Source organism: Macaca fascicularis, chromosome 16 (assembly GCF_037993035.2).
Source record: "Macaca fascicularis isolate 582-1 chromosome 16, T2T-MFA8v1.1".
In the NCBI taxonomy this organism is placed as follows: domain Eukaryota; kingdom Metazoa; phylum Chordata; class Mammalia; order Primates; family Cercopithecidae; genus Macaca; species Macaca fascicularis.
The window spans coordinates 7,235,001-7,258,475 of record NC_088390.1 but is presented as its reverse complement, the minus strand read 5'-3'; the positions used below and the strand labels follow the sequence as shown (position 1 = coordinate 7,258,475).

At 53.8% G+C, this 23,475-nt stretch overlaps 1 protein-coding gene across 24 annotated transcripts in view; it reads left to right on the top strand.

Annotated features, from left to right (window-relative positions):
* Nucleotides 1–20,692, top strand: part of DLG4 (discs large MAGUK scaffold protein 4) — a 30,073-nt gene extending 9,381 nt beyond the window's left edge. For 5 of the 24 annotated variants that reach the window (XM_005582702.5, XM_074018435.1, XM_065532655.2 and 2 more), the window contains 19 exons: nucleotides 1,236–1,301; nucleotides 5,124–5,177; nucleotides 5,318–5,368; nucleotides 5,561–5,685; nucleotides 5,784–5,953; nucleotides 6,052–6,188; nucleotides 6,334–6,478; nucleotides 13,369–13,664; nucleotides 13,846–13,948; nucleotides 14,089–14,203; nucleotides 15,988–16,164; nucleotides 16,444–16,480; nucleotides 16,573–16,600; nucleotides 16,730–16,777; nucleotides 16,860–16,961; nucleotides 17,326–17,498; nucleotides 18,432–18,541; nucleotides 19,109–19,200; nucleotides 19,765–20,692. In XM_005582702.5, the coding sequence (XP_005582759.1) occupies nucleotides 1,236–1,301; nucleotides 5,124–5,177; nucleotides 5,318–5,368; nucleotides 5,561–5,685; nucleotides 5,784–5,953; nucleotides 6,052–6,188; nucleotides 6,334–6,478; nucleotides 13,369–13,664; nucleotides 13,846–13,948; nucleotides 14,089–14,203; nucleotides 15,988–16,164; nucleotides 16,444–16,480; nucleotides 16,573–16,600; nucleotides 16,730–16,777; nucleotides 16,860–16,961; nucleotides 17,326–17,498; nucleotides 18,432–18,541; nucleotides 19,109–19,200; nucleotides 19,765–19,871 (2,136 nt within the window). In that variant the 3' untranslated portion in view covers nucleotides 19,872–20,692. Of the gene's footprint in view, nucleotides 1–1,235; nucleotides 1,401–4,208; nucleotides 4,426–5,123; nucleotides 5,179–5,309; nucleotides 5,369–5,560; nucleotides 5,686–5,783; nucleotides 5,954–6,051; nucleotides 6,189–6,333; nucleotides 6,479–13,368; nucleotides 13,665–13,845; nucleotides 13,949–14,088; nucleotides 14,204–15,987; nucleotides 16,165–16,443; nucleotides 16,481–16,572; nucleotides 16,601–16,729; nucleotides 16,778–16,859; nucleotides 16,962–17,325; nucleotides 17,499–18,431; nucleotides 18,542–19,108; nucleotides 19,201–19,764 lie in introns of those variants that run through there. The other 19 variants (XM_065532656.2, XM_065532654.1, XM_065532661.2 and 16 more) reach the window with 11 other exon arrangements.
* Nucleotides 20,693–23,475: the final 2,783 nt, after the last annotated feature.

Genomic DNA, 23,475 nt, shown 5'->3' with positions numbered 1-23,475 from the left:
CAGTCCTTGAGGGAACCCTGCATATGATACCTTCCCCTTCCTGAACCTGAAGCTTGGAGGGTCTGTCTCTGTGGAGGCCCGTTCCAGAGGAGAGGAGCAGGAGAGGGCAGAGGCGGATGTGGAACGGCCCAGGCAGAATCGCTGTCTTCTTCTGCTGTCTCCATCTGCCCTTTTCCTCCTTCTCTGGCCCCCAGTTAATCTCATTTTACTGTTGTCCCTATTAAGCTAGCACAGGAGGCCCTTGGGATGGCAGCTGATTAACTGGGCACGGAGTCAGGGGCCATGTTGGACCTTTCACCCCAAAAGACCAGAGGGAGACCAGGAATTCACTCTGAGGCTCCGCATGCCACCCTCCTCCCCAACCAGGGAGGCTGGCACCCATTCTTGCCCCTGTCCTGAGCCCTGCTGTCTCTCTTCTTCCCCTTCCCTCCCCAGCCCATGCCCTTCTAGCATATCCGGATTAGCTGGCTGGGCTGTGGGCTGTTGTAGGGGTAGGGCCAGACTCCCGGGGCCCCTCTGTTGACTGCTTGGAAACCAGCAAGGGCAGTGAACTGGACAGGCTTAGCCTTGTCCTATCTCGGGGGCTGATGCCAAGTACCTTCTGGTGGAAGGGGCTGACTTCAGTCTTTGCCTAAGGAGTGCAAGGTAAAGGAGAGCCAATCACCTGTGGGGTAGAGGCTGCAATGGGGAGACTGAGGCCATGGAGGTGGGGTGCGGGGAGGATGCCATGCAGAGTAGGAGCAGCCAGAGGGATAGGGGAGGGGAGGCTAGAACAAGAGTGAGTTTGAGATGGTGAGAGAAGCAAGAAAGTTGGGGACTGGATGCAGAGAATGGAGGTGTGAGTGTCGGGGGCTAGAGCTCTGAGAAGCTGGAGGGACCCGAAGATGAAGGTGGCAGGGAAAGGGGTGAAGACACAGATGCCAGAGGGGCTATGCCCGCCAGAAGGCTGGTGTCCCAGGATGTGAGGAGTAGGAGTTGGGGGGTAGGATTAGGACCTGGGATTGATTGGGACCTGGAATTGATGAGAGGTGCTGAGGCCCTGGCGGGAGAGGGGGCTGTCAGGAGAGTGGAGAGAGGGGAGCCAATGGGCTAGAGGAGAGGGAGGGGGAGGAGCTGGTCAGGCCCCAGGGCCTTCCGCACTGCACTGGCTGGGGGAAGAGGAGGCGGCCAGGGCGGCCAGCCTGGAGCCTGAGGCACCGGGCCGGCCCCAGTGACACCTCCGTCCCCATCCCCAGAAATACCGCTACCAAGATGAAGACACGCCCCCTCTGGAGCACAGCCCGGCCCACCTCCCCAACCAGGTAAACGCCCCCGAGCTGGTGCACGTGGCGGAGAGGAACTTGTCCCACCTCGAGGCTGGCCACGGGGTCGTGGGCCACGCCCACCTCTCCCCCTTCAAGGTAGGAGACCCTGGTGGCCCCCTCCCCAGTGCGGCCCTCGGAGCCTCGGAGCTGCAGCAATCCTCAAGGGCCGGTAGGGTGAGAGAGAGCCGTGGTGGGGTGGGGGGGATGCTGGAACTGGGGGTGGGGGTTTGGGACGTGGGCTCCTGGGGCCTGGGGGAGGGGGCGTTTGGGGGGCTGGAAACACCTTGGTCCCACAGAGGAGAAACAGGCCAGGCCAATGGGAGTGGATGTCCAGCCTAAGGCAAGAATGTGTGTGTGCGCGCGTGCCTGTGCCTGTGTGCGTGTGCCTGTGTGCGTGTGCTGTATGTGTGTGTGTGTCTGCGCATGTGTGCACGCGTGCGTGCCTGTGCGTGTGTGCGTGTGCTGTATGCGTGTGTGTGCGTGTGCTGTATGTGTGTGTGTTGAGGTGTGTGCATCCCCCAGGAAGCCCCCCACGACTGAGACCTCCTCATTCCTTCACACCCCCAACCTCCGTTTCCATTTTCTGTGTCCAGAGCTCTGTTCCAAGCGCCTGCTGCCCTCATTTGCTCTTGTCCCTTCCCCGCCTCCTCCCCCTACCTCCGCCTCTGGGCCTGGTTCGCCCTGTCCCCGAGTCTCCAGCCCTTTCCATCTGTCTGGCCTGAGACTTCACATGGTGGGGCCTTGCTGCCTCGTCCCCTGCCCCAGCCTTTGCTCCACTCCTGAGCTCTCTCCCCGCTCTGCAGCCTTTCCTCCCTGCTGGCTGACTGGCTGGCTCTTGATGCTGTCTCTCTCTTCCTCCCACGCATTCTCCTCTCCCTCTCCCTGATCCCCAGCTCAGGCCGCTGCGGCCTCATCAGTCCTTTCCCTCATCAGTCCTCTCCCTCCATCAGCCAGCTCCCCTTTCCCATGTTCCCTCTTGCCTATTCATCTTCACCTTCTCTCTTTTCCTCCTCCCATCTCCCATCCTCTTGGGTTCTCACCTCTGCATATCTTCTTTCTGTCCCCCTCTGCCCCCTCCATCATCCCCCACCACCTGTTTCCCTTTCTCCTCTCTGCTCACAGCGTCCTCCTCTCTCCAGCCCCGGGAGGCCTGGTTTCTGGGAACTTCCATCCTCCAGGCCACTTTCCATCTTCCCCTTCCTCCTTCTCCTCTTCTGGGGACACAGGATGGGGAGGACTGGAGAGCACCAGGCAAGCTGTGAGATTGAGAGGACACCGTGGGGTCAGGGTGGGGATTCTAGGATGTTGTGGGATGCTCTGGGAAGGGGGAGGTTGCTGACATTTCACCAAGAAGATGCATGGGGAGGAGGTCTCTGAGCCTAGGGAGCGGGCAAGCAGGTTCTGGAGTGAGAACTGGCAAGATAGGAGTTGGGGAACAGGAAGGTAAGAGGTCCTGGGTCAGGGGCCAGATAGGGATAAGACTGTGAAATCAGGGTGATGAATGGAGCTGACAGAGCAAGGAAAGGAAGGCCCTGGAGACAGGGATGATACAGAGTGTTTGTGTGAATTCTGTGGATGCTAGGAGTGAGGGAAAGAAGACTAGAGATGCTTTTTGTAAGGCAGGGCCATTAAATCCCTGAGCAGGGGGAAGAGGAGGTAGGGAGCCTGAGGGGTGGTAGTTAGTACAGAGCTACTGTGGATCAAAGCTTAGGAACAGAAGAGGGTGGAGGGAGAGAGTGTTGGAGGCCATAAGCATGGGGTGGAGGTCTCAAGACAAGGCCTCACCTGGGGAACAAGAGAAGCCCCAATTTTCAGAAGAGAGGGGGAGTTGATTGAGAAGTGTAAGATTGTTACTTGAGAATAATCTTGAGGGTATGAAGGCAGGGTAAGGGAGAATGGTGATACACTCTCTGGGGAATCAGAAATTGAGATGGAGTAGCTGGGTGCGGTGGCATGTGCCTGTAGCTACACAGGAGGCTGAGGTGGGAGGACTGCTTGAGCCCAGGAGTTCAAGGCAGCAGTGAGCTATGATCACACCACTGCGCTCCAGCCTGGGTGACGCAGCGAGACTCTGTCTCGGGAAAAAAAGAAAAAAAGAAATTGGGATGGAGGATGAGGCCACGACATTGGTAAGGGATGGGGCTGGAGGGTGTGATAGGGCCAGGGAAGCGGATGGAGAATGGAGGCTGGAGGCTAGGGTTGGAAGATGGATGTTGAAGGGCGAGACAGGGATGGAGATGGAGCGTGTGGGATGCGGGCAGAGACAGGGATGGGAAGCAAATGAATGTCGTAGTGGATGAAGGTGGGTGTGCTGGGAAGGAGGTTCCAGGATAGGGATGGGATGGGGATTGAGGATAGGCTATGGGATGGAGGATGAACACGTGGATGAGATTTTGGCAGTCAGTGGCTGTTGGTTGGACAACAGCATTTGCTGAGATGTGAAGGGTTGGAGGGTGGTGTTAATCGATTTATGGGTGTGAAATCTGTGATACAGCTTGAAAATGGTTGGTAGTTTGTAGGCTTGGGAAATAGCACTAGGAGAGGGGAGGGACCCCTTTGGACGGGGAGAGCGGGAAGGAGACTGGGGAATCCTTGGGCTTGGGCTACTGCAAATACATGTTTCTTTAAGGAGGAAGTAGGTTGGGGACCCCGGAAGGAGGCTCTTGGCGGCCTCCCCCCATTGCCATAGAGACGTGGCTTCGGTTGCCCTGGCAATTGGGGAAGCCCCTAGGACCAGCCTAAAGCTGGCCCCGCCTGGGAGTCTAGAGACCAGGCGATTGACGTCAGGGACCTGGGCACGCCCCACTTTAACCCCTTCCCGAATGAAGTTGGGGGAGGGAATAGATGAGCGGGATAGGACCCGGATGTCTTTCACCACTCCCCCTTCCTGACGTCCTTTGCACTGCGTAGGGTGAGGGGCGTAGGGGAGCGAGGAAGGCAGGTTATTCAGAATGCGCTGCGCCCACAAACCTCTTCAGCCCGGCCTCCTCTCGGCCTGGCTAACGCTGGGCGGGGCCCAGGGCAGAAGAGGCGGGGCTAGCGGAAACCTGCGCTCAGGAGTTTGGTCGGCCTCAGGCCACGCCCCACCCCCCTGTTGTCCTGACGACGGGGCCTCCTGGAGGTGGGTCTCCCCGGGTCTTGGCTGGTCCTAGATACCGTTGCTAGGCAACACGGTCCCTAGAGGAAGGGGTGGATTGGACGTCTGGTTGGTGAGACCAAGGGAGGGGTCTGCAGCTGGGGGAACCCCGGATTCCCGGGGTGCAGGGTTTAGGGCAAATGTGTGTGAAGGTGAGGGACAAGTCTAGGGGAGGATTATGATAATATCCGGGTAGTTATGGGGGGATGGGGGGGGATGGGGCAGGAAGTGGGTACCAGGACCCGGTGGACATGATCCCTGGGTTGTCCATGTGTAGCACATAAGGCATGTAACACCCTGTGGTGTTACATCCGGTGAGAAGCTCCCTTCCCCCAAGCCTACCCCCCTCTCCCCACTCTTTGCCATCTGCTGCTCCCCTCTCCGTCTGGCTGTCTCCCTTCCCGCTTCTCCTACACCTCCTTCCACATGCAGGGGGCCCCGGGCTGGGCAGAGTTAGATCCATGTGCTTGTGCATCTGTGCGTGTGTGTGTGCGTGCGCATGTGCACGCGTGTGCGTGTGTGTGTGATGTGGAGTGAGACTGGGCCCTTGAGCAGCTCTCAGCGTGGCAGAGTGGGCTTGGCTAAGAGGCTGAAAGGGTAGCCACGCTGATGGGACCCTCCGTTACGGGCTCCCTCTCGAGTCAAGGCTCAGGTGGCTTTTTGTCTCTTGTTTCCCCAAACAGGCCAATTCTCCCCCTGTGATTGTCAACACAGATACCCTAGAAGCCCCAGGATATGTGAGTTGTTTAGATTTTGGGGCTAGGGCCATTGCAGAAGGAAGGAGGGAGTAAGGGAGGGAAGCAGATGACGGGCAGGTTGTGAGGCAGGAATGTCTGTCTCACTGCTTTTGTGTTTCTGTCCCGTGCTGGAGTTGCAGGTGAACGGGACCGAGGGGGAGATGGAATACGAGGAAATCACATTGGAAAGGGTGAGCAGGCTCCTCCATTGGCAGTCCCCTTGCCCCCCCATCTGTACCTTTCTTTCTGCCCATGTGGTCTGCGTGGCCAGCCCCTCACCCTATCCCTTCCTGCTCTGGCTGCTCCAAGCCATTTCCCACCCCACTTGCCTTGCCAGACTTGGGCAGTGAGGGGAGCTGACCCTCTTCCCCTCCTTCGCCCAGGGTAACTCAGGTCTGGGCTTCAGCATCGCAGGTGGCACTGACAACCCACACATCGGTGACGACCCGTCCATTTTCATCACCAAGATCATTCCTGGTGGGGCTGCGGCCCAGGATGGCCGCCTCAGGTGAGGAGAGGATACAGGGGTTAGGATGCTTGGTCCCTGGAGAGGGAGGGCCAGGGCAGCAGGAAGCTCTTGGCTCAGGCCCACCTTGCTGCTCCCAGGGTCAACGACAGCATCCTGTTTGTAAATGAAGTGGACGTGCGCGAGGTGACCCACTCGGCAGCGGTGGAGGCCCTCAAAGAGGCAGGCTCCATCGTTCGCCTCTATGTCATGCGCCGGAAGCCCCCAGCTGAGAAGGTCATGGAGATCAAGCTCATCAAGGGGCCTAAAGGTAGTAACTCATTTTGTTCCCCCATCCCAACTGTCCTGTGCCCCCAAGCCTGCTTCCTGGGCACCTGGGCACCCACCTCTGGCCTCCCCTCCATCCAGGTCTTGGCTTCAGCATCGCAGGGGGCGTAGGGAACCAGCACATCCCAGGAGATAATAGCATCTATGTAACAAAGATCATCGAAGGGGGTGCTGCCCACAAGGATGGGAGGTTGCAGATTGGAGACAAGATCCTGGCGGTGAGGACCCCATCTAGTCCATTTTCTAGCCCAAATCTGGGTCTCACCTACTAGCCCTGGCAGGCGCAAGTTCATCACTTCATCCCAGTCCATCTGTCTTGGGCCATTTGTGGCTTTGTCTGAGCTTTGCTTTCCTTGACTCCAGGTCAACAGTGTGGGGCTAGAGGATGTCATGCATGAAGATGCTGTGGCAGCCCTGAAGAACACGTATGATGTTGTCTACCTAAAGGTGGCCAAGCCCAGCAATGCCTACCTGAGTGACAGCTATGCTCCCCCAGACATCACAACCTGTGAGAGCCCTTCAAACACCAAAGCTCCCCATGACCCATCCCGTTTAACCCATGACATGCAGTCCCATGACATCCCTGTAGCTGTCCCTCTTCAGATATTCCCAATGAAATAGCCACAACCGAGACGGGCGGATCACGAGGTCAGGAGATCGAGACCATCCTGGCTAACACGGTGAAACCCCGTCTCTACTAAAAAATACAAAAAACTAGCCGGGCGAGGTGGCGGGCGCCTGTAGTCCCAGTTACTCGGGAGGCTGAGGCAGGAGAATGGCGTAAACCCGGGAGGCGGAGCTTGCAGTGAGCTGAGATCCGGCCACTGCACTCCAGCCCGGGCGACAGAGCCAGACTCCGTCTCAAAAAAAAAAAAAAAAAAAAAAAAGAAATAGCCACAACCTCTGATCCTTGCTGTTGTCAGAGAAGAGATGGAAAATCAATTACCATAAAAGAACTAGAAAAGATCGTCAATGATCTCTCCCATGGAAGGCACAAAACCTGTTTGGTTTTATGGCTAATTTTATGAAATTCTCAAGGAATAGATAATTCTTCTGCTCTTCCAGAGTATAGGAAAGATAAAAGATTTCACATTTCATTTTATAAGGTCAGTTCAAATGGTCACAAGGATAACGTAAAATAAGGAGAGTATAGACCTGTTTTGCTTCTGAATAGAGATACAAGACTTTATAATAATATAGTAGCAAACCAAACATGGCAGCATGTTAAGGAAATAACATAGGATTTGTTTCAGAAAACTAAAGATGGCTCAACATTAGGAAATCTCTCAGTATGATTCATATATTAAAATGTTAAGGGAGGCCAAGTGTGGTGGTTCATGCTTGTAATCCCAGCACTTGGGAGGCCAAGGTAGGAGGATTTGAGACCAGCTAGGGATTTGAGACCAGCCTAGGCAACATAGCGAGATCCTGTCTCTACAAAAAATAAAAAAAATTAGCACACACCTATACTCCTTGCTACTTGGGAGGCTGAGGCTGGAGGATCACTTGAGCCGAGAAGTTGGAAGCTACAGTGAGCCAATGATTGTGCCACTGCCCACCAGACTGGTGACAGAGCGAGAGGAGAAAACGATACGATCATCTCAAATAGACGTGAGAAAGGCATTTGGTGAAATTCACCATCTCTTTTGGATGAAAGCTTTTAGTAAACTAGGAACAGAGGAATTTTCCTTAGGATGGTGAAGACTAGTTATCAGGAACCGGTAATGAACATTTTATAATGATACAATTTTAGCAGTGTGTCCATTAACTTATTTTTAAATTTAATTTTAATTTTTATTTTGTTTTTGAAATGGAGTTTTGCTCTTGTTGCCCAGGCTGGAGTGCAGTGGTGCGATCTCGGCTCACTGCAACCTCTGCCTCCTAGGTTCAAGTGTTTCCGCTGCCCCAGCCTACCGAGTAGCTGGGATTACAGGCACCCGCCATCACGCCCGGCTAATTTTTTTTTTTTTTTTTTTTTGAGACAGAGTTTCGCTTTTGTTGCCCAGGCTAGAGTGCAATGGTGCGATCTTGGCTCACTGCAACCTCCGTCTCCCAGGTTCAAGCGATTCTCCTGCCTCAGCCTCCCGAGTAGCTGGGATTACAGGCATGTGCCACCACCCCAGCTAATTTTGTGTGTGTATGTATATATGTATGGTTTTTTTTTTTTTTTTCCAGACAGAGTCTTGCTCTGTCGCCCAGGCTGGAGTGCAGTGGCGCAATCTTGGCTCACTGCAAGCTCTGCCTCCTGGGTTCATGCCATTCTCCTGCCACAGCCTCCCAAGTAGCTGGGACTACAGGTGCCCGGCACCACGCCTGGCTAATTTTTTGTATTTTTACTAGAGACGGGGCTTCACCATGTTAGCCAGGGTGGTTTTGATCTCCTGACCTCGTGGCCCACCAGCCTTGGCCTCCCAAAGTGCTGGGATTACAGGTGTGAGCCACCGTGCCCGGCGGGCCAAACTAATTTTTGTATTTTTAGTGGAGACGGGGTTTCACCATGTTGGCCAGACTGGTCTCCAATGCCTGATCTCAGGTGATGTGCCCTCCTCGGCCTCCCAAAGTGCTGAGATTACAGGCGTGAGCCACCGCGCCCAGCCTCCGTGAACTTACGAAGAAGGCAAGGATGCCTCTTCCCACTGCTGTTATCCTTCATTGCTATAGAGCAGGGTTTCTCAGTGTTACTCCTGGCATTTTTGGACCCAATAACTATTCATTGTGGGGGGTTGTTCTGTGCCTTGTGGGATATTAAGCAGCATTCCTGGCCTCTGTCTATCATATGACAGTGGTACTCCTCCGCCTCAGTCATAACAATAAAAAATGTTGTGACAGAATTGCCCCAGCGAAATTATGGTAGTTGAGAATTGCTGCTTTAGAGATTTCAGACAGTGTAACAAGACAAGAAGAATAGTTACATTTGGAAGGGAAAAAAAAAAGTTATCTTTATTTGTAAATTATACTACTGTGCATCTAGATCAAAATGTAAATGAATTAACTGAATACCTATGGGAAGTTAAAATGTGGCTATTTGTTGGCTGGGTGTGGTGGCTCAGTCCTGTAATCCCAGCACTTTGGGAGGCTGAGGCGGGTAGATCACCTGAGGTCGGGAGTTTGAGAACAGCCTGGCCAACATGGAGAAACCCTGTCTCTATTAAAACTACAAAAAAAATTAGCTGGGTGTGGTGGCGGGCTGAGACAGGAGAATCACCTGACCCTGGGAGGCAGAGGTTGTGGTGAGCCAAGATCGTGCAACCGCAGTCCAGCCTGGGTGACAGAGTGAGACTCCATCTCAAAAAGAAAAGAAAAAAAAAAAGACCAGGTGTGGTGTCTCACGCCTGTAATCCCAGCACTTTGGGAGGCCAAGGCTGGTGGGTCACGAGGTCAGGAGTTCAAGACCAGCCTGGCCAACATGGTGAAACCCCGTCTCTACTAAAAATACAAAAATTAGCCAGGTATGGTGCACATGCCTGTAATCCCAGCTACTCGGGAGACTGAGGCAGAGAATTGCTTGAACCCGGGAGGTGGAGGTTGCTGTGAGCTGAGATGGCACCACTGCACTCTAGCCTGGGCAACAGAGTGAGACTACATCTCAAAAAAAAAAACAACAAAAAACAAAACAGGCCAGGCGCGGTGGCTCACGTCTGTAATCTCAGCACTTTGGGAGGCCGAGACGGGTGGATCGCCTGAGGTTGGGAGTTCGAGACCAGCCTGACCAACATGGAGAAGCCCTGTCTCTACTAAAAATACAAAATTAGCCAGGCATGGTGGCGCATGCCTGTAATCCCAGCTACTCAGGAGGCTGAGGCAGGATAATTGCTTGAACCTGGGAGCCGGAGGTTACGGTGAGCTGAGATCGTGCCATTGCACTCCAGCCTAGGCAACAAGAGCAAAACTCTGTCTCAAAAAAAAAAAAAAAAAAAGGAATGTGGCTATTTGTGAGATAAATAACAGGAATCAGTAACTTCCCAGCAATAAGAAGATGTAGTGAATAAAAAGTCCCCTTTTGCCATAGAAAAAAATTCTATAAAATTATTAGAAATAGAAACTTGACAAGAAATGTAAGATTTGTATGAAGAAAATGACAAGACTTTACTGAAAGACGTAAAACAGGACTGGAAGGGGTGAAGAGTCACACTGTTGTTTCTGGATGGAAAAACTTAATATGCTAAAGATCTCAACCGGCTCCAAATTAATCTCTACATTCCCTTCAATCCTAATCAGAATTTTAATGTTGTTTCCCTGCTGGGAACTTGGAAGGTTGATACTAAAATTCGACTGGAAAAATTTGTGTGGGGGAAAAGCTAAAACATTTTGGAAAAGAATAATGAGGTGTGGCAGCCCGTACAAAATATGAAATAATACTGTAAAACCATATTAAAATCACATGGTACTGTTCCTAAATACCATAACCTACCAAAAGGAACCTGGGAGCGTCGGAAGAAGGGTCAATTTAAAATCTTTGGCAATAAATGTATAAGATGAGCTGCTAACTTCTTTCATACTAGAGAGCAAGGAAGGTATCCAAGACTAATAGGTTCTCAGCAAAGACACAGGATCCAAATCGAAGAGGCTTCTACTGGCCAGTGAAAACTCATTAAATATATTAAAACCTTTAAGGTAATAATAATACTTAAAAATATTTTGGCCGGGCGTGGTGGCTCACGCCTGTAATCTCAACACTTTGGGAAGTCGAGGCGGGCGGATCACCTGAGGTCAGGAGTTCAAGACCAGCCCGCCCAACATGGCAAAACCCCATCTCTACTAAAAACACAAAAAATTACCCGGGCGTGGTGGCGGGCACCTGTAATCCCAGCTGCTCGGGAAGTTGAGGCAGAAGAATCGCTTGAACCTGGGAGGCAGAGGTTGCAGTGAGCCGAGATTGCACCACTGCACTCCAGCCTGGGCAACAGGAGTGAAACTGCGTCCCAAAAAAAAAAAATTTTTTTTGGAGGATGCTAGGCAATCTCATTCATTCTGAAATTGGTGAATAAAGGGAGAGAGGCATGCAGAGAGAGGCATGCATTTATCCTCCCTTTAGTGTGCAGACTACCTCAGAGAGTAACCAATAGGTTGACACAGGGCTGGTTTTTTTCTGTTGTCGTTGGAGGCAGGTCTTGCTTTGTCACCCAGCAGGCTGGAGTGCAGTGGTATGATCTTGGCTCACTGCAACTTCCGCCTCCTGGGCTCAAGCGATCCTCCCACCTCAGCCTCCCGAGTAGCTGGGATTACAGGCGAGTGCCATCATGCTCAGGTAACGTTTAACTTTGGTCTTTTGTAGAGATAGGGTTTCACCATGTTATCCAAGCTGGAGGAATTTTTTTTTTTTTTTTTTTTTTTTTTGAGACGGAGTCTCGCTCTGCCGCCCAGGCTGGAGTGCAATGGCCGGATCTCAGCTCACTGCAAGCTCCGCTTCCCGGGTTCACGCCATTCTCCTGCCTCAGCCTCCCAAGTAGCTGGGACTACAGGCACCCGCCACCATACCCGGCTAGTTTTTTGTATTTTTTAGTAGAGACGGGGTTTCACCGTGTTAGCCAGGATGGTCTCGATCTCCTGACCTCGTGATCCGCCCGTCTCGGCCTCCCAAAGTGCTGGGATTACAGGCTTGAGCCACCGCGCCCGGCTTTTTTTTTTTTTTTTGAGAGAGAGTCTCGTTCTGTCACCCAGGCTGGAGTGCAGTGGCACAATCTTGGCTCATTACAACCTCCGCCTCCTGAGTTCAAGCAATTCTCCTGCCTCGGCCTCCCGAGTACCTGGGATTATAGACATGAGCCACCACGCCCAGCCGATTTTTGTATTTTTAGTAGAGACGGGATTTCACCATGTTAGCCAGGTTACTCTTAACCTCAAGTAATCTGCCTGCCTTGGCCTCCACAGTGCTGGGATTACAGGCGTGAGCCACTGTGCCTGGCTAAGATTTTTCTTTTTTAAAGAAGAATTCCCACTAATAAATGTTCCCCACTCCAAAGAAAGAAAGAAGTAGAATATCATCGTTTTGCAGTCCCTGATACATATCAGAACCAGGCGGTGATTGTCAATGTGGCTAAAACTCACCTGAAAGGCTGATGGGGTGCCATATAATGGATGGACAGGGCTGACGACCCTGAACCTACCATTAATCTTACCTGACAGAAAGACAGCCAGACATTGTATCCTGTGGTGATGCCGTAGGAAGAACATAGCGCTACCTATGAAGTATACAGGACTTACTAAAAAAACCTCTGAATTGAACTTGAAACTGATCAAGCCTCCAGCATGAACTGCCAGTTTACAGGAGATACAGGGGCAGAGGCATAGGCTAAACAAACCACAGGAGGGTAAGCAGTAATTTCCCTGTTAGAATTTCCCTCATAGGGCCAGGTGCGGTGGCTCACGCCTGTAATCCCAGCACTTTGGGAGGCATAGGCGGGCGGATCACGAGGTCGGGAGATAAAGACCATCCTGACTAACATGGTGAAACCCCGTCTCTACTAAAAATACAAAAAAATTAACCGGGAGTGGTGGTGGGTGCCTGTAGTCCCAGCTACTCTGGAGACTGAGGCAGGAGAATGGCGTGAACCCAGGAGGTGGAGCTTGCAGTGAGCCAAGATCGCGCCACTGCACTCCAGCCTGGGTGACAGAGCGAGACTCCGCCTCAAAAAAAAAAAAAAAAAAAAAAGAATTTCCCTCCTAGGCTGGTCAAGGTGGCTCACGCCTGTAATCCCAGCACTTTGGGAGGCATAGGCGGGTGGATCATTTGATGTCAGAAGTTCAAGACCAACCTGGCCAACATGGTGAAACACCATCTCTACTAAAAATACAAAAATTAGCTGGGCGTGGTGGTGCGTGCCTGTAATTCCAGCTACTCAGGAGGCTGAGGCAGGAGAATCGTTCGAACCTGGGAGGCAGAGGCTTCTGTGAGCTGAGATCACAGCACTGCACTCCAGCCTGAGACTCCTTCTCAAAAAAAAAAAAAAAAAAAAAAGAATTTCCCTCATAGAATGTGGGAAATTCTTTTAGAGAAATGACCTAGTTTTTCTTAACAAATGGATGGCAAAGAGTTGGGGGGAAAAAGAGGGAGAAGAATTTTATGGATTAAGAGATTTGAGTGACACAGGAACCAAAAGAAAACTCCCAAAGCGTAATATTAATGTTCCCTTTGACTTCCCCATCCCTGGCATACTGAGGACATATAATGTTTAAATTCTTTATCCCTTAGGACAACCAGCCTGTGATGTCACCTCTAAATTCCTGACCCCTGACGTCACTGTGATCCGATATCCCCTTACCACCCCACCCCGGCGTCTCTGAGAGAACAACTTCCCTTCCACCTGACTTTGGCTCTCCTGGCACCTGGGGAGAAGGTTGGGTGGCGGATGCTGTTTCCCTCCAGGCACTTTCATCTCTGCCCTGTGTCTTCCTCAGCTTATTCTCAGCACCTGGACAACGAGATCAGTCACAGCAGCTACCTGGGCACCGATTACCCCACAGCCATGACCCCCACTTCCCCTCGGCGCTACTCCCCAGTGGCCAAGGACCTGCTCGGGGAGGAAGACATTCCCCGAGAACCGAGGCGAATTGTGATCCACCGGGGCTCCACGGGCCTGGGCTTCAACATCGTGGGTGGCGAGGACGGTGAAGGCATCTTCATCTCCTTTATCCTGGCCGGGGGCCCTGCAGACCTCAGTGGGGAGCTGCGGAAGGGGGACCAGATCCTGTCGGTGAGGGAAGGCCTGCCCCTACCTGCACCACCCCCTCCCCTCAGGGCAGAGCGCAGAGCTCTTGGGGAGGGGCCTGGGTGGGCTGCAGCCGAGTCCTCTTGCGGGACCACTCCCTGCTCCACCTGGACCCAGAAGTGCTGGCTTCTGTCTCTGGTGACACAGCCTGTCCTCCTCTCTCTAGGTCAACGGTGTTGACCTCCGAAATGCCAGCCACGAGCAGGCCGCCATTGCCCTGAAGAATGCAGGTCAGACGGTCACGATCATCGCTCAGTATAAACCAGAAGGTACCAGGCCAGAAGTTCCTGTCTTGTGAGCTAAAATGGCCCTTAGAACTCTGCCTCCTCAGCTGATGGCTTCAGTAGGGGAGGACAGGGGTGGCAGTAGGATGGGGACAGAGCTCAGGAACCTCCCTGTCCTTCCTCAGAGTACAGCCGATTCGAGGCCAAGATCCACGACCTCCGGGAACAGCTCATGAACAGCAGCCTGGGCTCAGGGACTGCCTCCCTGCGGAGCAACCCCAAAAGGGGTTTCTACATCAGGTCAGAGGCTCCCCGGGCTGGGCTCCTCCGCCCCTCTGCGTTCCTGGGCACTCCGTGCCTGGCCCAGGCCTCAGCCGCTCCTCCTCTCTACCCTGCCTGCTCTGACTCCCCACCCCAGGCCTGAGGCGCAGCAGGGGTTCATGGGCTTCACTGCACAGGTTAACGTTTGAAATACTCCCTGTCGATGGGAAAATAGCCTCTACCCCAAGTATCCCAGTTGCCTTCTAGCCCCTGGTCATCCCAGCACTTCCTCGGGACTCCCAGGCCACCGCACAATTTGGCTTCTCGAAGGTTAATGCTTGGTGGAGCATGGTCCTCTAGGGTATTTGGAGTGTTGCCCTAGCCTTCACATCCCTGTGGGCAGTTCCGGAGAGGTGGGCTGCAGCTCTGTGGTGCCTGCCCCCCTCTCTCCAGCGGTGCTGTGGGCAGTTCCGGAGAGGTGGGCTGCAGCTCCGTGGTGCCTGCCCCCGTCTCTCCAGTGGCATTTTCTCCCCTCTTAGGGTTCGTCTCCATTGACTCTTTTTGTGGCTTAGGTTTCCGCCAAAGCACATCTCCGTCCCGCCCCCACGGGTCACCCCCTACTTCTCTCCCCGTCTGGCCCTGTGGCTTGCATGGCCTCGTCTGCCACTCCGCTCTGCAGATGTCTCTCGGAGCTGTTGGCCCTGGCTGACCTCTTTCTGGAGGTCAAGACCTGCACTTTTGGCCATCTGCTTTCTGGCCATCTCCACTGGGATGTCCCACAGGCATCCCACACTCAACATGTCCCACACTGAGCTCACCATCCTGCTGTGGAACTGTGTTCTGTCCTGCTGTGCCAGCAGTTTCCCTCTTGCTGAATGGCATCACCGGCCACCCGGATGCTGGCTCCCACCTGAGCCCTTGCTCTGCCCTTCCTCCCTGCTTGGGGCCAGTTGGTCCCCAACGTTGTTCTGACTCCCAGTGACGACAGGGGTTATGTGGTGGCTCCCAGGGGGAGCATCATGTGGTTGTCACACTCCCAGGGGGCCCAGGGTCTCCTCCCTCCTCTCTAGGCCCATTGCTTTCCTGCGCATCTTCATTCCTTCTCTGGTTCTGACCCCAGGGGTTGTGACTTACTGATGGAGATTTGATACTGGTAAGGGTAATTATTAGTTGGAAACACAGGACCTTTCTTTTTCTTATGAATTTGGGCAGATTGAAGGTTACCCTGTGACTTTTTTTTTTGAGATGCGAGTCTCGCTCTGTCGCCCAGGCTGGAGTGCAGTGGGCGTGCTCTCCGCTCACTGCAAGCTCCGCCTTCCGGGTTCACGCCATTCTCCTGCCTCAGCCTCCCGAGTAGCTGGGACTACAGGTGCCTGCCACCTCGCCTGGCTAATTTTTGTGTGTGTGTGTATTTTTAGTAGAGACGGGGTTTCACCGTGTTAGCCAGGATGGTCTCAATCTCCTGCCCTCTTGATCCACCCGCCTTGGCCTCCCAAAGTGCTGGGATTACAGGCGTGAGCCACCACACCTGGCTGTACCCCTGTGACTTTATGACGTGCATGTGTACTGCAAACTGCTTTCTTGAGAGGATTGAGTTCGAGCCCTCCCTCTGGAAACTGGACTCAGTGTGGACTGAATGATGGCTAACAGTTGTGGTGATTATGAGTGATAGTCAGCGTTTGGTCCCCACACGGTTTTGGGTTCCTTGGTATCCATTGCACTCATGGGAGGGCCATCTGCAGACCTCTGTCACTGAAGGGTGACTGGGGCATCCTTCTTGGAGTCTTCAGCTGGGCTCTGACCAATAGCCACTTGCCCTCCAGGGCCCTGTTTGATTACGACAAGACCAAGGACTGCGGCTTCCTGAGCCAGGCCCTGAGCTTCCGCTTTGGGGACGTGCTGCATGTCATCGATGCTAGTGATGAGGAGTGGTGGCAGGCACGGCGGGTCCACTCTGACAGTGAGACCGACGACATTGGGTTCATCCCCAGCAAACGGCGGTGAGGCTTCTGGGCTCTATAGCCTTCTTGCCACAGGCACTGAAGTTTCCAAGGTCCCCCAGGGTGGGCAGCCAACAGGGGATGCGTTTGCCCTCTGAACTCCTAGCGGTTTGTCTGCTGGGCCCTCCTGGGGACCCTGGCTCCCATGAGCCTTTGGGAAGGACAGCTCCTCATTGAGGAGCACAGTGCCCAGGGCTGTCAGCTGGCCTGGAGCGTGGGGGCAGCAGGGTTCCTCACTGGGCATTCCCCTACCCGCCTATCTCTCCATGTATCCCACAGGGTTGAGCGACGAGAGTGGTCAAGGTTAAAGGCCAAGGTAGGTGGAGGAGGGCGTGAGCCTGGGTGGAAGCGTGAGGGCTCATGGAGCTGAGCTTGTAACTAACCCCGTGGCCTGCTTTTTCTTCCTAGGACTGGGGCTCCAGCTCTGGATCACAGGGTAGGTAGGGTCAGTTCGGGAAGATGTGGGTGAGAGAAGCACTGAGCTGCTTTTGATATCCTCAAGGGGGAGACAGGGCTCCAGGTCCCCTGTTTCAGAGCCCCTTGCAGATGCCCCACCTCCCACCAGGTCGAGAAGACTCGGTTCTGAGCTACGAGACAGTGACGCAGATGGAAGGTGAGCCCTGGCCCCTGCCTTGGCCCCAGCGCCTGCTGCTCCCCCAACCCTGTGCTCGGCCTAAGCCAGGCTTTCTCCGCAGTGCACTATGCTCGCCCCATCATCATCCTTGGGCCCACCAAGGACCGCGCCAACGATGATCTTCTCTCCGAGTTCCCCGACAAGTTTGGATCCTGTGTTCCCCGTGAGTGCTGGGGCATTGGATGGAGGAGAAGGTGGAGGTGGGGGTGGGATGGAGGAGGCCCATCCCTGGGGCCATAGGTAGAGCCTTTGGGGGATTGGTGTGTAGGGGGATACAGGGTGTCTGCAAGAAGGGGTGCTTCTCAACCACACTCTCATTTCACAGTACCCATGCCCAGGCCAGAAACTTGGAGGCCCTGGAGGGTGCTAGGGGAAGCGGTTCTGGCCCTCCGCAGTCTTGGTCTCCCTGGAAGCTCCCTTTCACCAAAGGACCAGCTGGGCACTGTGGGGATTTGATTGAAGTAGGCAGGATTTAAGCTAGAGGGATGGTGGTTAGATCTTTGGGGGGTGGGGTGACTTCCTGGCAGATACGACACGGCCCAAGCGGGAGTATGAGATAGATGGCCGGGATTACCACTTTGTGTCGTCTCGGGAGAAAATGGAGAAGGACATTCAGGCGCACAAGTTCATTGAGGCCGGCCAGTACAACAGCCACCTCTATGGGACCAGCGTTCAGTCCGTGCGAGAGGTGGCAGAGCAGGTAGGACCTGGCGGGCACCTGGTCCTCTTCCTTCTCCCCTCTCCCCACCCCATTGCCTCCCTCCAGCTCTCTCTAACTCTCTCTCTCTCTGTCTCTTTCCCTGCTGGGTCTCGACTCCGCTCCTCCACCTCCTTCTCCTCTTGGGCAACTCTGACCGCCTGCTCTCTGCCCCTGCTCTCTCTCCCGCCTCCCTCGCTTCCTGACCCCAAATTTCCCATCACCATCTGGCCTCTTTCTCTCCCCACTCCCTCCTCCTTGCCCCATTTCTCCTCTCTTCCCATGGCCTTGTCTTTGGTGGCTTGGCCTTCCCCACTGGGTCCCTCCCGTTTTCCTGACTCCCCTCTGGTCCTCTCCCCTGCCTCACCCTTTCCTGGGGCCCCGCTCCCTTCTCCCACTCCTCTGCTAACTCCTTTCCTTTCCCCACTGCTCCCCACCCTGCCCTCCCTCCCTCCACGGTTCCTTTCTCCATCTGCCTCCCTCCCTCCCATCTGTCTCCTTGTTCCTTCCATCTGTCTGTCCTCTGTCCGTCCTCCCCTCCCTCCTCCCTCTATCCTACTTCCTTTCTCCTTTTTCTTGGCTTTCCTTCCGGCCTGTGTCACCTCTGCCTTACACACCCCGCCCCACTCGCTGCTGCCCCGGCTCTGCCACCATCTCTTGGGTCCCTGTCTGCCTGGTGCTCCTCCCTTCCTCCATTCTGTCCTGTCCCTGCCCTCTCCCCGTGCTCTCCATCCTCCCTTTCCTTTCTCTGTCTTTTACTCTGTCCCTGCCCTCTTCCTGCCTGACTCTCTGCCCCCGTGTTTCTTGACATCCACGTCACTCCCCTTCGGCCAACCTCCCATTCCCCACCTCTCCCCGTCCCATGTCCCTCCGGCACTGCTGTCTGTCCTTTCCCGCCACCTGCTGGCCCCCTCCGCCCACCCTGCCTGCCCCCAGGGGAAGCACTGCATCCTCGATGTCTCGGCCAATGCCGTGCGGCGGCTGCAGGCGGCCCACCTGCACCCCATCGCCATCTTCATTCGCCCCCGCTCCCTGGAGAATGTGCTGTGAGTATAGTCCTGGGGGCCTCCCCTCTGCTCCCCCAACACATGTGGCCCTGGGCCTCACTAGGCCTCTGCAGTCAACTCTCCCTTCAGAACGCTGGACAGCGGTTTCAGCAACCCCAGAGGGGGATTCCTGAAACCCAGCAGAACCTGGAATCCAGGAGACCTGGAACCCAGAGGATGCGGGGAATCGGGCCTTTCCCCTCCTCTCCTGCCTTGGGCTAGACGGGACTACATCTCCCAGCAGCCCCTGGGGTATACCAGCTGGGACGAGTCAGGGCCTCCGGGGCTGTTGGGAGTTGGAGTCCGAATCCCATCTCTGGGGCTGAAGGCTGGAAGGATGAAGCTCTGGAAATGTCCCTGGAGTAGCCACACCTGGCTGGGGCGGTTGCGGGTGGGGGTCTCATCTGTGGCCCCAGAGGATACTGGGAATTGTATTTTTTTTTTTTTTTTTGCTATGTGCTCCAAATAGAAGAATACTAGTTGTAACTTAACATTCCTAGATAGAGGAGGTAAAAGGTAGGGTCAGGTGGGCCCAGTCTCAGGCCTGCTCTCCCTCCCTCTTCACAGAGAGATTAACAAGCGGATCACAGAGGAGCAAGCCCGCAAAGCCTTCGACAGAGCCACCAAGCTGGAGCAGGAGTTCACAGAGTGCTTCTCAGGTGAGGCCACAGCAAGGCTGTCGCCAGCACGTAGGGTGCCTTTGCTCGGATTAGAAAGAGCTCCCCCGCCACTCCCAGTGGATGGTTTAGAAAGAGGTGCCCCTGTGGGCATGGCATGGGGGCTTACGCCTGTAATCCCAGCACTTTGGGAGGCCAAGGCAGGTGGATCACCTGAGGTCAGGAGTTCAAGACCAACCTGGCCAACATGATGAAACCCTGTCTCTAGTAAGAATACTAAAGTTAGCAGGGCGTGGTTTCGGGCACCTGTAATCCAAGCTACTCAGGAGGCTGAGGCAGGAGAATTGCTTGAACCTGGAGGCAGAGGTTGCAGTGAACCGAGATCGCACCACTGCACTCCGGCCTAGGCACTAAGAGTGAAACTCAGTCTCAAAAAAAAAAAAAAAAAAAAAAAAAAGAGGTGCCCCTTTGGGCGGGTACAGCCTCATGGCTCATGGCTTGGAGAATTAGAAAGAGGTGCCCCTTCCTCTGGGCTGGTGCCACTCCCTTGGCCAGGTGTCCTCTGGCCCTTCCTTGGCCTTACTACCTGCTCCACCCCACTCCCAGCCATCGTGGAGGGTGACAGCTTTGAGGAGATCTACCACAAGGTGAAGCGTGTCATCGAGGACCTCTCAGGCCCCTACATCTGGGTTCCAGCCCGAGAGAGACTCTGATTCCTGCCCTGGCTTGGCCTGGACTCGCCCTGCCTCCATCACCTGGGCCCTTGGTCTGGACTGAATTGCCCAAGCCCTTGGCTCCCCCCGGCCTCCCTCCCATCCCTTCTTATTTATTTCCTTTCTAACTGGATCCAGCCTATTGGAGGGGGGACACTCCTCTGCATGTATCCCCGTACCCCAGAACTGGGCTCCTGAATGCCAGGAACCTGGGGTCTGGGTGGGGAGCTGGGCTCCTGGTTCCGAGCCCTTGCTCCTTAGGATCCCCGCCCCCGCCCGCCCCCAATGCACACACAGACCCACGGGGGCCACCTGCCCTCCCCCATCTTCTCCCACACACATTCCAGAAGTCAGGGCCCCCTCGAGGAGCACCCGCTGCAGGGATGCAGGGCCACAGGCCTCCGCTCTCTCCTGAGGCAGGGTCTGGGGTCACCCCTGCCCTCATCGCAATTCCCCATGTCCCTTGATTTCTCATTTATTTTTTCCACTTTTTTTCTTCTCAAAGGTGGTTTTTTGGGGGGAGAAGCAGGGGACTCCACCGTGGGCCCCTGCCTTCCACATGCCCCCACCTTTTTTCTTTGCCGGTTTGCATGAGTGGAAGGTCTAAATGTGGCTTTTTTTTTTTTTTTTTTTCCTGGGAATTTTTTTTGGGGAAAAGGGAGGGATGGGTCTAGGGAGTGGGAAATGCGGGAGGGAGGGTGGGGGGCAGGGGTCGGGGGTCGGGTGTCCGGGAGCCAGGGAAGACTGGAAATGCTGCCGCCTTCTGCAATTTATTTATTTTTTCTTTTGAGAGAGTGAAAGGAAGAGACAGATACTTGAAACTCGGTGTGTGGCCTGGTTATTTGGGACCTGGGTGTGGAGGGAGACGGGAGGCTGGAACTTGTCTGGGGCCCTGCAAACTTAGTCCAGCTCTGATCCCCGCTGGGCTGTCTCAGCCCTGTTGAGTAGCGTAACAGTCCCTAAAGGAAAATAGAGAGGAAACTTCATTCATTCATGTTCATGGAGTTGTGGACAGAGCTAGTCTCTGGAAATGTTTTTTTTTTTTTTTTTTGAGACAGAGTCTTACTCTGTCGCCCAGGCTGGAGTGCCATCGTGCGATCTTGGTTCACTGCAACCTCCGCCCCCTGGGTTCAAGCGGTTCTCCTGCCTCAGCTTCTCGAGTCGCTGGGATTACAGGCGCCTGCCACCACGCCTGGCTAATTTTTGTATTTATATTTTTAGTGGAGACGGGGTTTTGCCATGTTGGCCAGGCTGGTCTCAAACTCCTGACCTCAGGTGATCCACCCGGCTCAGCCTCCCACAGTGTTAAGAGTACAGGCATGAGTCACCGCGCCCGGCCTTTATGCCTTATCTCTATGGGAAAAATCTGAGGCAGCTTTTTAAATAATGAGGGTAGGAAAATAAGAATCTAAATGCCAAAGATGAAAACTGGAGAAATGTATACGAGCCATGAGGGTAAATGTGATCTCTGAGCTTCCTGACAGCCATGGCAAAAAAGGAAATGATCAATTACCTAGTTCTTTATTATAAGGGAGAAAGAATTTTAGTTCTTTTAGGGAGTCATATTTTCCTGGCCCTAAGTCCTAACTGAAGCTTCTCAGATCCTGCTATGTAGAATGGTGACTCTCAGCCTTCTGCCTTCTTCATGTGTTTGGTAAGCTCTCAGCAGGAAGGCCTCAGCTGTGGCACAGATGAACCTTGGGGGGCACCTGCTGGGGTACTATTCCTTTCTCTCTCTGATTTTCAGGGGCTCCAGTGGGTAAGGCTGAGGCAGAGGGCCCTAAGTTGTGGTGGTTAAATCCCAAACAGTGCAAAAGGGCATTTTTTGTAGCCACTCCGGACTAAAGTTGAGAGTTGCATGCAATAGACCAGCCCAGGGGTAGTGATTGTGTGGATGGCATGGCTGTCCAAGCCTAAACTGGTCCAAGAATAGAGGCAGAGATCGCTGAAGGGGTGTCACTTCAACCAATAGCCATGGATTGCCCTGCAGAATTTTCCATGCAGGACCGAGTCCAACAGGATCCTGGGGATGGGGACCAGGGGTCGGCATTTCTGGAAAGCTCCCAGGTGATTTTGATGTCTCACTGGGTGGAGAAGCACTGCTTCAAAGGATGCTTTTCTTTCCTTTTTTTTTTGAGATGGAGTTTCTCTCTTGTTGCCCAAGCTGGAGTGCAATGGCACGATCTCGGCTCACTGCAACCTCCAACTCCCGGGTTCAAGTGATTCTCCTGCCTCAGCCTCCCAAGTAGCTGGGATTACAGGCGCACGCCACCACGCACAGCTATATTTTTTTGTTTTTTGTTTTGTATTTTTAGTAGAAACGGGGTTTCACCGTGTTAGCTAAGCTGGTCTCAAACTCTTGACCTCAGGTGATCCGCCTGCCTTGGCCTCCCAGAGTGCTGGTATTACAAGCGTGAGCCACCGTGCCTGTCCCTGGATGTTTTTCAAATAATCCTTCTCTTAGCTTGGTTCTATGTAATAGCAGATGGCTTGAGGCTGTGATAATGTTCTCTATCATGAGCAGAAGGGAGAAATCTAGGAGCTGAGGAAGGTATGTGTAGGTAATGCATCTGCGTGTTAAACTAGAAGGGGCAGAATCACATAGTTGACCTGGAAGGGGTAGAATCACATAATTTTGCATGTATTATTATTATTATTAGAGACAGAGTTTTGCTCTTGTTGCCCAGGCTGGAGTGTAGTGGCACCATCTCGGCTCACTGCAACCTCTGCCTTCCGGATTCAAGCAATTCTCCTGCCTGAGCCTCCCCAGTAGCTGGGATTACAGGTGCATGCCACCACATCTGGCTAATTTTTTGTTTGTTTGTTTGTTTTGAGACGGAGTCTCGCTCGGTCCCCCAGGCTGGAGTGCAGTGGCGCAATCTCGGCTCACTGCAAGCTCCGCCTCCCAGGTTCACGCCATTCTTCTGCCTCAGCCTCCCAAGTAGCTGGGACTACAGGTGCCCCCCACCATGCCTGGCTAATTTTTTGTATTTTTAGTAGAGACGGGGTTTCACCATGTTAGCCAGGATGGCCTCGATCTCCTGACCTCGTGATCCGCCCGCCTTGGCCTCCCAAAGTACTGGGATTACAGGCGTGAGCCACCGCGCCTGGCCTAATTTTTTGTATTTAGTAGAGACGGGTTTCACCATATTGGTCAGGTTGGTCTTGAACTCCTGACCTCAGGTGATCCACCTGCCTTGGCCTCCCAAAGTGCTGGGATTATAGGCGTGAGCCACCGCACCTGGCCTGCATGCATTATTTTGTAAATTAAAATTAATACAAGTACCTGACAACAATTCAGATAAATATAGAAATACATATTGTTTTAAAAAAAGTTCCCTCCCTGTTTCCCTCCACGCATTATTCCTCAGGGGAAGCACGGTTGCAGCTGGGGCTGTATTCTTCCAAGGCCATGGGAGCTCTTCCCTGGCCGCTTGAGAAGGCAATGTAATATAGTGCACTGGAGCCCCAGGCTCCCAAACAACATCAGTTCAAATCTTGGCTCCTCTACTCCCCACACTTTTTATTTCTTTCAGTAAATACTTACTTGGATGTTCCTTGGAACTAGGCAGTGTTCTAGATGCTGGGAAGGCAACATCCCTGT